This window comes from Haliotis rufescens, unplaced genomic scaffold (assembly GCF_023055435.1).
Source record: "Haliotis rufescens isolate VD_foot unplaced genomic scaffold, xgHalRufe1.0.p SCAF_108, whole genome shotgun sequence".
Taxonomy (NCBI): Eukaryota; Metazoa; Mollusca; class Gastropoda; order Lepetellida; family Haliotidae; genus Haliotis; species Haliotis rufescens.
Window position 1 is genome coordinate 1 of NW_025963789.1, and position 15,620 is coordinate 15,620.

The 15,620-nt window shown below is 42.1% G+C and overlaps 1 protein-coding gene across 1 annotated transcript; it reads right to left on the bottom strand.

Moving 5' to 3' along the window:
* Positions 1–3,274: 3,274 nt before the first annotated feature.
* LOC124143414 (beta-porphyranase A-like) lies at positions 3,275–8,924 on the bottom strand. The gene is made up of 3 exons (XM_046512388.2): positions 8,664–8,924; positions 6,731–6,875; positions 3,275–4,748 (listed from the first exon to the last, which is right to left on the bottom strand). The coding sequence occupies exons 1-3, from the start codon at positions 8,904–8,906 to the stop codon at positions 3,292–3,294; spliced, it is 1,845 nt and encodes a 614-aa protein (XP_046368344.2). The 5' UTR covers positions 8,907–8,924; the 3' UTR covers positions 3,275–3,291.
* Positions 8,925–15,620: the final 6,696 nt, after the last annotated feature.

Below are 15,620 nucleotides of genomic sequence, written 5' to 3' on the forward strand. Positions count from 1 at the left end.
AGTCCAGTTTCCACCTTTGCCGAAATAGGCTGGTATTATGGAGTTACATTTCGGCTTGACTAACGAGTCTATGCATAGTCCAATCAAAATCGCGCACCGAAATTCGTAAAGTGTCATGCAGATTTCGGTCGACTGCAGGATTTGCAAAGCATGTTCACCGCTAACTCGTTGTCAACAGATTTTTTCTAAATCTTTTCATGTTTTTAATCAAGGTGCTCACGTGATTTGATGCACTTCGCGTTGTATGTCTCGTTTTATCACAATATAGATCTTCATTATCGATCAGATCGTCTTGACTGGGCGCCAACCGTTTTTGTTTGAAGCAAATGCAAGTTATACGAGAGGTTGAATCTGATTGGTCAATAGGAGAGGCATAGAAAGGACATAACTCGTAATAGCCACTGGTGGCGCTACGAACGAGCCCAGGAATTCCCAGCCTAGTTCGGCAAGGGTCGAAACTGGACTTTTAAAGTCAGTTAACTCTCTTGCCTCGGGAAGATGGGTTTCACTGTGCATGGTGTAATTATAAACCACCAGGGAAGGGTTGAGCGAGTGTCCGAAGCTGCACTCACATGAATCAGGGGTGTCATTAAACAAGAATAAAGTAATTATGAAAACGTGGTAAAAGGTTCACAGGTTTATTAGTTTATAAGTTTAAATGGCGACTAACGGGATCGGGTGGTCAGGCTCGCTGACTTGGTTGAATGCATGTCATTCTATCCAATTGCGTGGATCGATGCTCATGGTGTCGATCACTGGATTGGCTGGTTATCGTTTATTTACAGATCGACGTCATATAGCTGGAATATTGCTGAATGCGGCGTTAAACAACAGACAAACCAAACCAAACTTTATTTACTGATCGAATACAGGCCTCACACATACATGAACTCTACTGCTGTGAATAATGCATGGAAATGTGCTACGTGTCCTATATTGTTTGCCATGTTTATTGCTGATGTTACACATTTGGGTAGCAGTTGCAAATTTGAAGCTACCTGAAGCAGAAGTTTAAGCAGAAGTATCTACAATGTCTCTTCATTAGTTTAGAATTACCCAATAGACGGGACAATAATACATGCACCAAAATATAACGATCAACACCAAATATGAATGACCTGTAGCATGTGTCTAAATTAATTATCTAGAGACCTGAAACTTTAAATTGAACGTCACTCGGCGGTCCCTGCACAATCATAAGCAAATCACCAATGAACAGACTCATAGGATAAAAAAACTTCTTCAATGAAGAGTCCCCACAATCAGTGCGACAGAGCTGACATGTCCTGCATTCCCTGTTAAGTTCATACTGCTTGTGTGTTGAAGAATGATTTTTTATCTTCAGGCACACAGTACTGCCATTCTTGGTTGGGGGGGGGGGGGGGGGGGGGGGGGGGGATTCTTGTCGGAGTACAGCTAGAAGGAAGGTCGTATCCATTAAACGTAACTTCTGGAGTATTTCGTTTGCATTGTTGTCTCTACTGACTCCGATCCCCAGACGTGCAGTATGGAAGTCAGATCCATGAACCTGAATAGAAGTTTGCCCATGTTCCGCCTATTTATAAGAATGACCATTTCCTTTCCACAGTAGGTATTCTCATCATAAATCTTAATCCTCTCAAAATTGGAGTTGGTCTTTTTGTTTGTTTGTTGTTTTAACGCCGCATCCAGCAATATCCCAGCTATATGACGGCGGTCTGTAAATAAGCGAGTCTCAAGTCAAGGCAATCCAGATGATTGACATCATGAGCATCGATCAACTCAATTCCGTGCTTGTAAAAGGACAAGAGGAAATGTAACATGGAATATTATTTGTCGACCAGTTTCAATAGACAACTTGAATCTGTTGCATCGTTATTTCGCTATTAAAGCCCGAAATGAAGTGATAAGTCGAGAGATAGATTTAGTCTCGACATCAAGCAAGGATCTGAAGCATTTATGTTGTGGAACATTATATGAGTTATAATACAGTTATACAGTGTATTTAGGAGATGCCCCGCCGATTTACAAAATACTCTTGATTCAATTGTACAATACTACCCCACCCCCCACACCCGGGTAGCTTATGTATTTCATAGAAAGATGATAAGCGCAAGAGACTGAACTAATTAATTTCCCTCCTGATTGCCTTATAATTATCTAGGCATTTGATACCATGATTTTCCGAAATATGGGGAAACTGAAATCTACAAATTATTGAGTGAGTTTCATTAAAAATGTCTGATATGTGCGACCTTATAACTTTCCTTCAGTTTTAGATTTTATTTTCTATTTTGTTGCCAGGCTCTGTCAAAGCATAGACTTATATATTTACAGATAGCTTTTTTAAGCGGTTAGTGTCTATCAAAAAAGAATATGTCGAAATATATTAATAACATATTTAAAGCTGTAAGATAAGATGAAACAGAAAGGAGGATATACGTGTAGTTTTCCCAACATGGTATTCACATCTTGTCACATATTTATTATGTATGTATATATGCATAATTTTTGTACTCTCTTGTACCACAACCGGTGATTGAAGACAATAAAACTGCTCTGTTAAAACGGCACCTGGACGCTATCAGACAAGAGGCCACACACAAGCTTCACGAGATAACAGAGAAAAAAAGAAAATTGCTGGAATCATCAGATTGTATGTACACAGATACAGCAGTATCCAAAGCATGCCTTTATTGTTAAACAGGCATGATCTTGATTCTTTGCGAGCAATCAGTTGCATCTTGCTCTCTGTAACATGGCATGCATGCCTATCTCTATATTGATTTATTGTTTAACGCCTGATTCAACAATATTCCAGCTATATGAAGGCGGGGTGTAAATAATCAAGTCTTGACTAGACAATCCAGTACAATCGGGATACGATAAAATGCTTCCCGTTAGTCGCCTCAAACGCCAAGCATGGGTTGCTGGAAACAAATTGTAACCTGGATCTTCACGGGAGATTATTACTATAGTATCCACATAAACATAATAAGCAAAGATTTGGTTGGTTTGTCGTTTAACGCCGCACTCAGTAATATTCCAGCTATATGACGGCGGTCTGTAAATAATCGAGTCTGGACCAGACAATCCAGTGATTAATATCATGAGCATCGATCCACGCAATTGGGATCGATGACATGCATCAACCAAGTCAGCGAGTCTGACCACCCGATCCCGTTAGTCGCCTCTTACGACACGCATCGTCGCCTTTTACGGCAAGCATGGGTTGCTGAAGACCTATTCTATCCCGGATCTTCACGGGTCTAAATAAACAAAGAAATGGCGAGTGTATTATCAGGTATTTCTTTATTGAAGGTTCCCTACAATCAGTGCAACAGAGCTTACGTGACCACCATTCCCTGCAAAGCTCATACTGACTGTGTTTGAAGAATGTACTACATTTGTAGGCACTAAATATTCCCACATTTCCCATTTGGTTGGGGCGTTGTTCTTGTCCGAGTCATACAACATGAAGGTTGACTGCAGCTTATTTCCATTTATCGTGACGCTCTGAGGCTTCCCAGTTGCGCCGTTGGATCTGCTTACCCCGACCCTCAAACGTGCAGTATGGAAGCCAGATCCCTGTACCTGGATTGTGGTTTGAGCATGACCGTTATTTATTGGTATGATCATATCCTTTCCAAAGTGGGTATTCTCATTATTTGTTCTTAAGCCTCCAAAATTGTAGTTGGTCTTGAATTTGTAGATACAGCTTGACTCTCCTGGGAGGCCGATATGTCCATTGTTCTTGTTGGTGTCAAAGTGGACATTGGAATGCATTGCTGCGTTGCCATTCTGGTACTGAATGCATGTGGATTCGCCAGTTGTTGGGTTAATCCAGCCATTGTGGAAGTCCAGCTTTACATTCTGCCATTGTTTGCCATAGTTATGAAGGAGGACCATCATCTCTTTGTTATTCGGGTTCGCTAGAGCTAGAGGTGCCACTTGTCTCTCCCACCCCGTGTAATCACTCGAAACTTTGAGAAACTTCTGGTCATAGTACAAATTGTGCCAGAATTTGAAGAAGTTTGCAATTGGTAGTTCACGCCCATCTCTAGTGAACATGGACCAGTTGAGGCTATTGTGGCCTGGATATTGCTCATTGGACAGAAGGAAGACAACGACTCTTTCCATAAACTCCCTGAGGTTGAGATAAGTGAACATTTGTGCATTTGACAAGTAGAGGGTCCCAAAGTCTACAATGCCAGAATGAGCATCCTGGCTGATTCCGTGAACTCCACCTCTGCCGAACTCGCTGACGATGATAGGAAAATTCTTCCCTTTCTTTATGTGAGAATAGTTTTCTATCATGTCAATCACTGCAACCAGACGTGCTTCATTGATACCAGAAAAGGAATGACTTCCACCGGATACATGGATGTCGTTGTAAGCATGGAAGGAGAAGAAATCCATGTGATCCAGAGACATGTCCAAAAACTTCGCAGCTCCCTTCCAGAAACTGAAGTTGTGATCATCCGCCCTGGCAAAGTAACCTGTGTATGTTGGTCCACCCACCTTCATGCCAAATCTTGACTTGAGCTTTTGTGCCACAGCTTTATGGAAGTTGATCACAGTTGTGGAGTCAAGAAACTTATATGAAGCGTCGGGTTCGTTTATGACTTCAAAGAAAGCTGGGAGATGTCCTCCAGTGAAATCCTTGGTACCCTGAACCATCAAAGACACGAATTCCGCCGCAGCATCTACGTTATTAGGGAACTTTCCTTGGTGGTGGGACGTGTCTATCCAATTGGGCCAGCTGAGACCTGTCACGGAAATTTAGATACTGTAAGTAGTTTTTTTAAATGTAATAAATATATCAATGATGAGTGAGTGAGTGAGTGAGTGAGTGAGTGAGTTGGGTTTAACGCCGCTTTTAACAGTATTCCAGTCATATCGCGGCGTGTCAGCTTAATGTGGGAGGAAAGCCCGAAGTGATGCAGGTCTCAGACGTTTACCACTTCGGTGAAACCCACGAGCACGGGTGTGGTGCTTACAAACCTAGAAACATTATTGGGGCGAACCGGGATTCGAACCCACAATCATAGGTTTCTGGCGTGCCCAAGGGAGGCAACTCTGCACAGCGAATCGCGGCGCCTTAGACGACTGGGCCACCCGTGCCCCCATCAATGATGAGTATGGTTTTACGCCGCTTTAAGCAATATTGCTGTAATATCCGGCGGGGGACACCAGAAATGAACATTACACATCTTACCCGTGTAGGTTGGTTGGTTAGTTGTTTTACGCCACACTGAGCAATATTCCAGCTATATGACAGCAGTCTGTGAATAATCGAGTCTGGACCAGACAATATCATGAGCATCGATCCACGAAATTGGGATCGAAGACATGCATCAACCAAGTCAGCGAGCCTGACCACCCGATCCCGTTAGTCGCCTTTTACGACACGCATAGTCGCCTTTTACGGCAAGCATTGGTTGCTGAAGACCTATTCTACCCCGGATCTTCACGGGTCTACCCATGTAGGGAATCCAAGTGAGCGAGCGCTAACCACATACCACCCCACCACCCAAATATATTAACGATAAAATATACTTGCCATGATACTGTCACAAAACTTTGTAGGTTGAAATTATGCATCGGTATCATTGATATCATGATTGTTGTTAAACATAAGTCACCAAACGTCAGGACATGGTAGCAGCCAAACAATCCCCCTGCTCATAATTAGTCTGCTGTCGTGACAAACATGAATTACTTAGAATATTTTCTGACCATGAATCTCAAAGGGCGCGTTTCAATCTGCTGTTCTATGTCTATCATGAAGCACTTCAGGGCATAAACAAACTCAAATGGTAAACCTTAGTACCTGTATGCATTCAATCACATTTGTCAGGCAAATAATTAGAGATAAACATTGTAGGAACAACAAAAGGTATGGATTATATTCGACTTTACCCCATCTTCACTTCACACACCGCAGTGTTCAATATTCGTCATTTTGACTGTAAAATCTGTTCAGTTCTTTAACAGACTAAAATTGATTAAGACGATCAAAAGGGCCTAAAAACATCACAACAGATTATTATGTTCGATTAAAAGCCAAACAATATAGAAATCGTAACATTTTCAGTCTCTTGGTGATGATATTAAACATAACAATGTTTAGAATTCGTGTCATGATAATACAGATGGACATATTTTAATCAAGTTGTAAAATAACTGAAAAGTCAGGCGTTTAATAAATTTCCTAAGTGAAAATGTTGCAAATTTAAAATGGAAAAATCTGAAAACGATAAAATAAGCAATGCTCAGGAGAAATATTTACTTTGTGTTGCAAGTTAACACAAAGATACCTACATTTCCTTATTATTTCCCAAACTGTATTTCATTTTGTTGATCAATGTGATCATACGCCCTTATATATACTGTCAATAAAAGTGACAAATGCGCTTACGAATTGCGCAGCACAGGTCGCGAACTAGTCTAGGTTTCTGCTATATCATCCGGGTGCACATGGGTAAAAACAATAACAAAGGCAACAACCAGTCCCGGGGAATTGCTTTAGATCAGTGCCCTTTTAAGGTGTGAGATCATTTGGCGTCAGGATATATATTGAGTGTGAGTGAGTCTTGGGTCTTTGGCGTGACAAGCGAACGCTTTAACCAACTAGGCTACCCGACCGCCCCTCAGGATATAAAACAAGAGTTAGCTACAAGATTTAATGTCATTTGACAAGGACAAGTTAAGTTCGTATTATAAAAGGATTCTATTTTGGATGGCTTACCTCGCATTTCCCATACCAAATTGTTAACGTCTTTTCCGTAACCACGGATTTGATCCTCATAGAACCCAAACTCTTTCTGCTGCAAGCTGCGATCTTGAATGTAGTGGGGGTCTGGGTACCCATGGTGATTGGGGTCTTGGTGCCACTGTTTAACGTAGTTAAAATTATGCAATGATATTATAATGCAGCTGGTAAACAATACTATCTCAACGCATGTTCTTCAATGATGATGCCCATCAAATCTAGAGGGGTTTAACGGTATTCCAGATACATCACGGCGTGTCAGCTTAATGTGAGAGGAAAGCCAGGATGCAGGTCTCAGACATTTAACACTTTCGGGAAGCACTCGAACACGGGTATGTAACTGACAAGCCCAGAAATATAATCGTGGCGAACCGGGATTCGAACGCACGACCATAGGTTTCTTGCGTGACCAAGGTACGCAATCCTGCACAAATTACGGCGCCTTAGACGACTGGGCCAGCCGTGACACCATACACATTTAATGTATTACAATGCGGCAATTACATGGCAATAACACATACAGTAAACTACTTTTATAACGAACACGCTTATAACGAACTTACCGATATAACAAACTTATTTTTGTCCCGGTCATTTGTTGCATATATGTTGTATATATGCTTAAAACGAACTACGGTTATTGCGAACTAAAATTAGTCGTCCCTTTGCGTTCGTTATAACCGTAGTTTACTATAGTTGCCATTGTACCTACGTTGTGGAAGAGATTAAGATACAGGCCAGCCGTGAAACCATACACATTTAATGTATTACATTGTTTAATTATACTGTGCGACAATTACATGGCAATAACACATACAGTAAACTACTTTTATAACGAACACGCTTATAACGAACTTACCGATATAACAAACTTATTTTAGTCCCGGTCATTTGTTGCATATATGTTGTATATATGCTTATAACGAACTACGGTTATTGCGAACTAAAATTAGTCGTCCTTTTGAGTTCGTTATAACCGTATTTTACTGTAGTTGCCATTGTACCTACATTGTGGAAGAGATTAAGATTCAGGTCAGCCGTTACACCATACACATTAAATGTATTACATTGTTTAATTATACTGTGCGGCAATTACATAGTTAATCTCATCCTCGTGTCTTTTGATATCAAATATAATCAACACGAGTTGGTAAACGTGGGGAAACTCCGAGGCTTGCCGAGGATTTTTTCCCACTTTTATCAACGAGTGTTGATATATTTGAGATTTTTTTTATCATCCAACATCATTCTCCCAGCTTGTTTAGTTTGTAGACAGTAATAAGCAGTGTCTTAAGTGTAAAAAGTACTGCTAACAGCTTCAGTAGCAGAGCCATCAGTGATGTCATTCGATTGTGACGTCATGGTAACTGTGGGAGCCAGTTTTGGATAATATATGGCAAAACACATAGTTGCAAATGTACTTACGTTGTGGAGGAGATTGAGATACAGGCCAGCCGTGGCACCATACACATTTAATGTATTACATTGTTGAATTATACTGTGCGGCAATTACATGGCAATAACAGAAAGTTGCCATTGTACCTACGTTGTGGAAGAGGCTGAGATACAGGTCAGCCGTGACACCATAAACATTTAATGTATTACATTGTTTAATTATACTGTGTGGCAATTACATGGCAATAACACATAGTTGCAATTGTACCTACGTTGTGGAAGAGACTGAGATACAGGCCAGCCGTGGCACCATACACATTTAATGTATTACATTGTTGAATTATACTGTGCGGCAATTGGATGGCAATAACAGAAAGTTGCCATTGTACCTACGTTGTGGAAGAGGCTGAGATACAGGTCAGCCGTGACACCATAAACATTTAATGTATTACATTGTTAAATTATACTGTGTGGCAATTACATTGCAATAACACATAGTTGCAAATGAACTTACGTTGTGGAAGAGATTGAGATACAGGTCACTGTTGATCCAGCGCCCCGCTACAGTACCATAAGCTTTACACTTCGGAATAAGACGTGGCTGGTCGAACCCGTTGTGTTTGTTCCACCTGTCCACCTCATAATGGACTCGTCCACCCTGGGAATGCCACTCATTGTAGATAGTGAATTTGGTGTCGGAGAGCACCTCCCCACACAGCAAGACTGACAACAACGCTACCACCGGCACCATCTGCATGGCTATACTCGTTCAGGTGAGACGAGCGTCTATATATAGATACACTGAGACACAACCAGTATGAATAGCACACGTGTTATGGGCATGTTGTCTTCGTGTTATGTGAGTGATTTAGTTGCCTAGTTACCGACTTACCATGGTATTGACCGGACAGGTGTTTAACCTTGATTCTGTAGCAATGTAATTCGGATCATGGTGAAATGATAAGGAACTGACCGATATTCTAGGGTGGGAAAGCGGTCCTGGGATTTTGTATGGAGACTTGATATGAGTGACGGCCAAAAGAAACGTTACAAACGATATTTCTAGGATAGAATATGACCAACACAATTTGAAGCAGCAATAACAATTGTATTGTAGAAATTCATCATTCAGAACAGTAAAATGCGAATTTACTAATTCAACAACAAAGTCCTTGACCTCCAAAAGGGACATTTCTTGACAAGGGTTTTTTCGTCCAGTATTCGATCAACAACATTGGTTACAACTTTAAGGTGACGACGGCCCAGACTGTTCAATACGGGATATGACCTCCATGAGCGGCAATGCATCTTCGAATGCGGCGTCGAACTGAGTAGACAAGCGTCCTCACATCGACTGCAGGTATCAGATTCCATTCCTCACGGAGGGCAACGATCAACGCTTGTCTCGTGAACGGAGGACGTTGACGTTTCCGAAGACGACGCCCCAGCTGGTCCCAGAGATGTTCTATGGGTGACAGATCTGGTAATTGAGCTGGCCACGGCGGGACAGTCACGTTATTGGCGTTGAGGAAGTCTCTGGTATTACGGGCTTTATGGGGTGTGGCGTTATCTTGTTGGAACACCGTCCGTTGTTGACGCTGGATGAAAGGAAGAACCACTGGCCGTAAGATATTGTCAATGTAGCGTTGTGCTGTCAGATTGCCTTCGATGATGACAAGTTCCCCGCAAATGCCGCCCCAGACCATCACACTTCCGCCCCCGTAAGGTTCCACCTCCTGGACACAGCCGTACGTTCACCACGTCGGCGATAAACTCGCGTCCGCCCATCAGGTTTGAAGAGTTGGAACCTGCTCTCGTCACTAAACAGCACTCGCCGCCATTCCCTTTGTTGCCATCGCTGAGTTTGCCTGCACCACGTCAATCTGCCACGTCGATGTTGACGGGTCAAGGTCATGCCCTTAAGCCCGGAGACCACAATGTCGTTGTCGTCTGGTCACTGTTTGTCTGCTGACCGGATGTCCTAAGCTGTTGGCAGCTGATGACGTCACAGTAAGAAATCTGTTCCTCAGATGAAGTACCCATAAAAAGCGGTCATCCTGCGGGGTCGTGACCTTTGGTCTGCCACTCCGTGGTCTGTCTGCGATTCTGCCAGTCTGTCGGAGACGTGCGACCAGTCTGGTAATGGTCATCTTGGAGCAGTTCATGTTAATGACAACCGCTATCTGAGTCGCTACCATCTGCAGCATACCTATATGGCTCTCTCCCTCTGGACAGCGGTCAGTATTGGTATATTCGTTGGTGTTAATCATTGCAACCAATGATAGGGAACAGATCCGTGCGTAATTTATACCCGGAAATTGCACGATAATTTGGGAAAGAATGTTTTAAAAAATCACTGACAAACACCAATATCTCCCCAAATCCGCAAAACACGTGCAAAGAACGACAGAGAACAGGAAGGCTGTATTCGTGAGATGTGTTCTTTACTGTTTTTCAACTAGGTTGGCATCTTTGTTTCAAAGTGGCAAATCAGTTAATGTTGGTAACGTTTCTTTTGGCCCTCGGTTTATCTTCAATTACAGCCGTGAAACCAGATATTATGAACCTAAATAGTCTTTTAAAGAAAAAACACATTGAAACATTATAATAAAGTGGCAGATGATTACTCATTTGGCAACAGTCTACAGTTTATTATATCCCATAAAACCCTCCTCCGCCAAACCCTCCAACCACACACACACCGAATATCAAGTGGTCAAATAAAGCCTAAAGCTGACCTACTGCCACGACCTCCTTTGTGGAATAGTATTTGACCATACGTGTCATTAAGTTACTCGAAACATTTCGATCCTAGTATTGAAAAATGACCTCCATGAATGGGAAGATAAACAATTATTCAACGGAAAGCATATGTCTACACATCATTGGATTTAGGCAAAGTTAATAGCATTAAACCAGCCTAATAACACATTTTTTACACTTCTCTTGCCGATTAATGTGCACAATCAACTAAGTTATACTTGCCTTGCCTTAAAAAGTGCAAATCGCATGACCTCATGGGTATACACAATATTCAGATTTGGATAAATCGTAACACCATTAAACAAAAGTCGTACTCAAAACATCGAAAGCGGTGCGTATATAAAGTGCAGGTACTTAGTCCTTTCTATCAATTTAATAGCCTTAAACGAAAATACAGCGGAGATAGAGCCTTTATATATAGAGGCTCTATATATAGTCTTGGAAGAGAGTGACCGCCTCCGTGGTCCAGTGGTAGAGCGTCCGCCCGGACAGTGGAAGGTCCGGGGTTCGATCCCCGGCCGCGTCATACCAAAAGACGTTAAAAGATGGTACTGGTTGTTACCCTGTCTGGCGCTCGGCACGGAGGGGCTAAAATAAGGACTGGTCGGCTCGGAGTCAGTACGCTGTGTCTGAGTGGAGTACTAGTATTCATGTTAAACTCAGTGGGCTAGCACTAGCGGACCGGACTAGTACAAGCAGCCACACACATACCATCTTCCCAAGGCAAAGGAGTTAACTGACTATAAAAGTCCAGTTTCCACCCTTGCCGAACTAGGCTGGTATTATGGAGTTACATTTTGGCTGGACTAACGAGTCTATGCATAGTCCAATCAAAATCGCGCACCGAAATCGAAATCCGGTTCGTAAACTGTCGTGCAGATTTCGGTCGATTGCAGGATTTGCAAAGCATGTGCACCGCCAACTGTTGTCTGCAGATATTTTCCCAATCTTTTCATGTTTTTAATCAAGGTGCTAACGTGATTTGATGCATTTCGCTATGTAAGACCCGTTTTATCACAATATAGATCTCGATTATCGATCAGATCGTCCTGACTGGGCGCCACCATTTTGTGTGAAACAAACGCAAGTGATACGACAGGTGGAATCTGATTGGTCCATAGGAGAGGCTTAGAAGGGACGTAATTGGTAATAGCCACTGTTGGCGCTACGATAAAGCCCAGTAATTCCAGCCTTGTTCGGCAAGGGTGGAAACTGAACTCTTAAAGCCAGTTAACCCTCTTGCCTCGGGAAGATGCACACATACGCACATGCACGTCGCTATATAGGTGCAATGATCTTGGACGCGACGTTAAACCCAATCTCACCGCACCTCACCTCACCTCTTGGAAGAGAAGGGGCGGTCGGGTAACTATAGCCTAGTGGTTGAAGCGTTCGCTCGTCACGCCAAAGACCCGGGTTCGATTCCCGACATGGGTACAAAGTGTACAATGTGTGAAGCCCATTTTTGGTGTCCCCCGCCATGATATTGCTGGAATATTGTTAAAAGCGGCGTAAAACCATACTCACTCACCCACTCACTTGAAAGAGACACCTCCAAAATTACACGCTTGATCGCACAAGACCGCCCCTTCGTTCGCACCAAAGCAAGCATGCCTCCATTCACGGTCATGGTCGATTGCACAGGTTCTCGGCAAAGCAATCCTACTTCACCCTTTATAACCTTTACATTCTCATATCCATAATCAATCAACGACCATAAATGATTGATTTATTAATTGTAAATAGGCATACATGTAAATCTATGGGAGAGGGCGTTCTAAGTTGTGATAACTTGTGCCCAATCCTTTTCATGGGAATAAAATTTAAACTCAAAGGACTAAAAAATACGCCTTTTTCTATTAACAACGGAAATGTGACAAATGTCTTTTATATAACAAACTGAGTTCAGTATTCGGTGAGTGAGTGACTGAGTGAGTTGGGTTTAATGCCGCTTTTAACAGTATTCCAGTTATATCACGGCGTGTCAGCTTAATGTGGGAGGAAAGCCCGAAGTGATGCAGGTCTCAGACGTTTACCACTTCGGTGAAACCCACGGGCACGGGTACGGTGCTAACAAACCTAGAAACATAATCGGGGCGAACCGGGATTCGAACCCACAATCAAAGGTTTCTGGCGTGCCCAAGGGAGGCAACTCTGCACAGGGAATCGCGGCGTCTTAGACGACTGGGCCACCCGTGGCCCCAAGTATTCGGTGAGCAAATGATGTGCGAAACAAGCTATTTCTTCAATCTATTGTTTGCGTTTCGGTACTTTCATCTATTTTGTTGTGAGACTTTTGCTTGTTAAACATTTCGCTTATTTTTATGTATTAAATGATGTAGCATCGATCGTTCCTTGTGGGGGGATCATGAGCTGAAATCGACCAGAACATGCCCAACTCTGACACTGACAATAGTTTTCTAGTTATCATGGAATGTGAAGGTTTTTGGGAGGTTGAACTGGTGATTTCCGAGGAAGAAGAAAACGTAAACCTCTACATGTTTGTTTGTTTGTTTGGTTTGTTGTTTAACGCCGCACTCAGCAATATTCCAGCTTTATGACGGCGGTCTGTAAAATAAACGAGTCTGGACCAGACAATCCAGTGATTGACATCATGAGCATCGATCCACCCAATTGGGATCGATGACATGCATCAACCAATTCAGCGAGCCTGACCACCCGTTCCCGTTAGTCGCCCTTTACGACAAGCATAGTCGCTACATGTTTGGACCTGTGACCGACAATGTTGACGATAATAACCAGGATGGTCCCAATCTTGGACGCATGGATCACAAGTGATTGCAAAACACAGATTTGTTAGTTTGTCTAGTTTGTGTCACTTGCTGACGTGTTACATTATCTTATCTGGACTGACTGCTGACATAAATAAAACAATAATCTTCTTTAGGTGCAGTTAAATCAAGGTTACTTGACGCGCCTCCATAAGCCATACTCTTGACATTGTTTTGTTAGGTCTCCCCATTACTAATGGCACGATCGAGTATATTCTGTACCCGGCTGGTGGCAATATCCCATCAGCTTGCAGGCCTTGCCAGCCGTGCCCACAGACCGATCCCGTCTGTCAATCAAAACTGGCGCATGCGTTAGGTTGAGCCAATGAGAAGGCCGGGCGTGCTTTGCGGATTTGTCCGCCTTGCTTCCGGGTTCAAACTACCTGTGAAGCGATTTGCCTACGATTTGGGTTATTTTCATTGGCGATATGTATTACGTATCGCTGGTATTAGATGTATATCTTTAGGGTTTAAGGCGGATCAAGGCGTGCAGAAGGCCTCTTTCCAGATAATTTGCACGAATTTCAGCACTTTTGCACATATGCATATTCAATACGAGTTAATGACAAAACGTAACAAGTTAGGATTTTACAAATGTTATAAACAAGGACAAGGTTTGTAAAATCAAAATCGTTTATCAATTAAGTTTTTTGCCAATATCGGGCATTGAGGTAGGCAGTCATATTGCTGAAATGAGATACCCGTGAAGATCGGGGTAGAATAGATCTTCAGCAACCCATGCTTGCCGTAAAAGGCGACTAACGGGATCGGGTGATTAGGCTCGCTGACTTGGTTGATGCATGTCATCGATCCCAATTGCGTGGATCGGGGCTCATGATATTAATCACTGGATTGTCTGGTCCAAACTCGATTATTTACAGACCGCCGTCATATAGCTGGAATATTTCTGAGTGCGGCGTTACACAACAAACCAGCACGCCAGACAGCCGTGACACACTGTCAACAAACATGACAGTGATCTGATCTCGGTTAGTGCAAATCGAAATCGTACTTTTATCTACATAAAAGTACAATCTGGTGAATATTGTGGTCCGCTCTCTTAGATATTATTAATTTTGTCAGATATTTCTATAAGTTTTTGGTTTCAAAATTACAAAAATAGCAATAGCCTTATCCATTATTATTGCATGAGGAGTAATTTTTTTAACAACAGAAATATTGTCCTTGTCAATGGTTCACACAATCTATTTCAATTTAATTCATATAAGTTCTCATTAAACCATGTTTCAATGAAAGCTCGATAAAAAAACATACAACGAGAAATATATTGCTTGCTGGATCCAGCAAATGTACCATCAAAACCCTGTCTCAAAGACTAACCATAAGCCTTAATACAATCAAGGAAGGACTTTCTTTATGTTCACAGAAAGTATTTGAGACAAGTGGAATTAATGCCATGTGCATTCTCAAAACCTCAAAGGATTTGCTTGACTTTTTGCAATCTCAGAAAAGAACCAAGTTCCATTCTGTCAAAACATTTGATTTTTCAACTTTGTACACCACTATCCCACATGAAAAAAACTTCATTCCTTGATCCATGTTTTTCTTTTGTTAAAAAGCAACATCGCCAAAAAAAATAAAGTTTCGCCGGCTGTGACGCCATTGCGATTAGCCAGTGGTTATCACCACTGACAATGTCTTGCAGACTTAGAAACGTGGGAATGGAAATTTTGTTACTTGTTACATATTTGTTAATTCCTTTGTGCTCAGTATTTATACAAAATAATAATTGAGTAGCGATGCTGATAAAGTTCCTGTAAGTTTAAAAAAATATCTCCTGTGTATTAAAACTAATTTATGGCAAAAAGTCGCCTGTGTGTTTTGATACGGATATGGAATGTGGAAGTTGTGCAGGCAGTATCAATTCGATCATGCATTGTAAAGTGTAACTTGTT

Bases quoted from the DNA above. Each gene is read 5' to 3' on its own strand.
- LOC124143414 (XM_046512388.2), bottom strand. From the start codon at position 8,906: ATGCAGATGGTGCCGGTGGTAGCGTTGTTGTCAGTCTTGCTGTGTGGG. The intron at 6,876-8,663 runs GTAAGTTCATTT...TACGTTAAACAG, and splicing joins ATCTCAATCTCTTCCACAAC to TGGCACCAAGACCCCAATCA. The intron at 4,749-6,730 runs GTAAGCCATCCA...TTTCCGTGACAG, and splicing joins TTTGGTATGGGAAATGCGAG to GTCTCAGCTGGCCCAATTGG.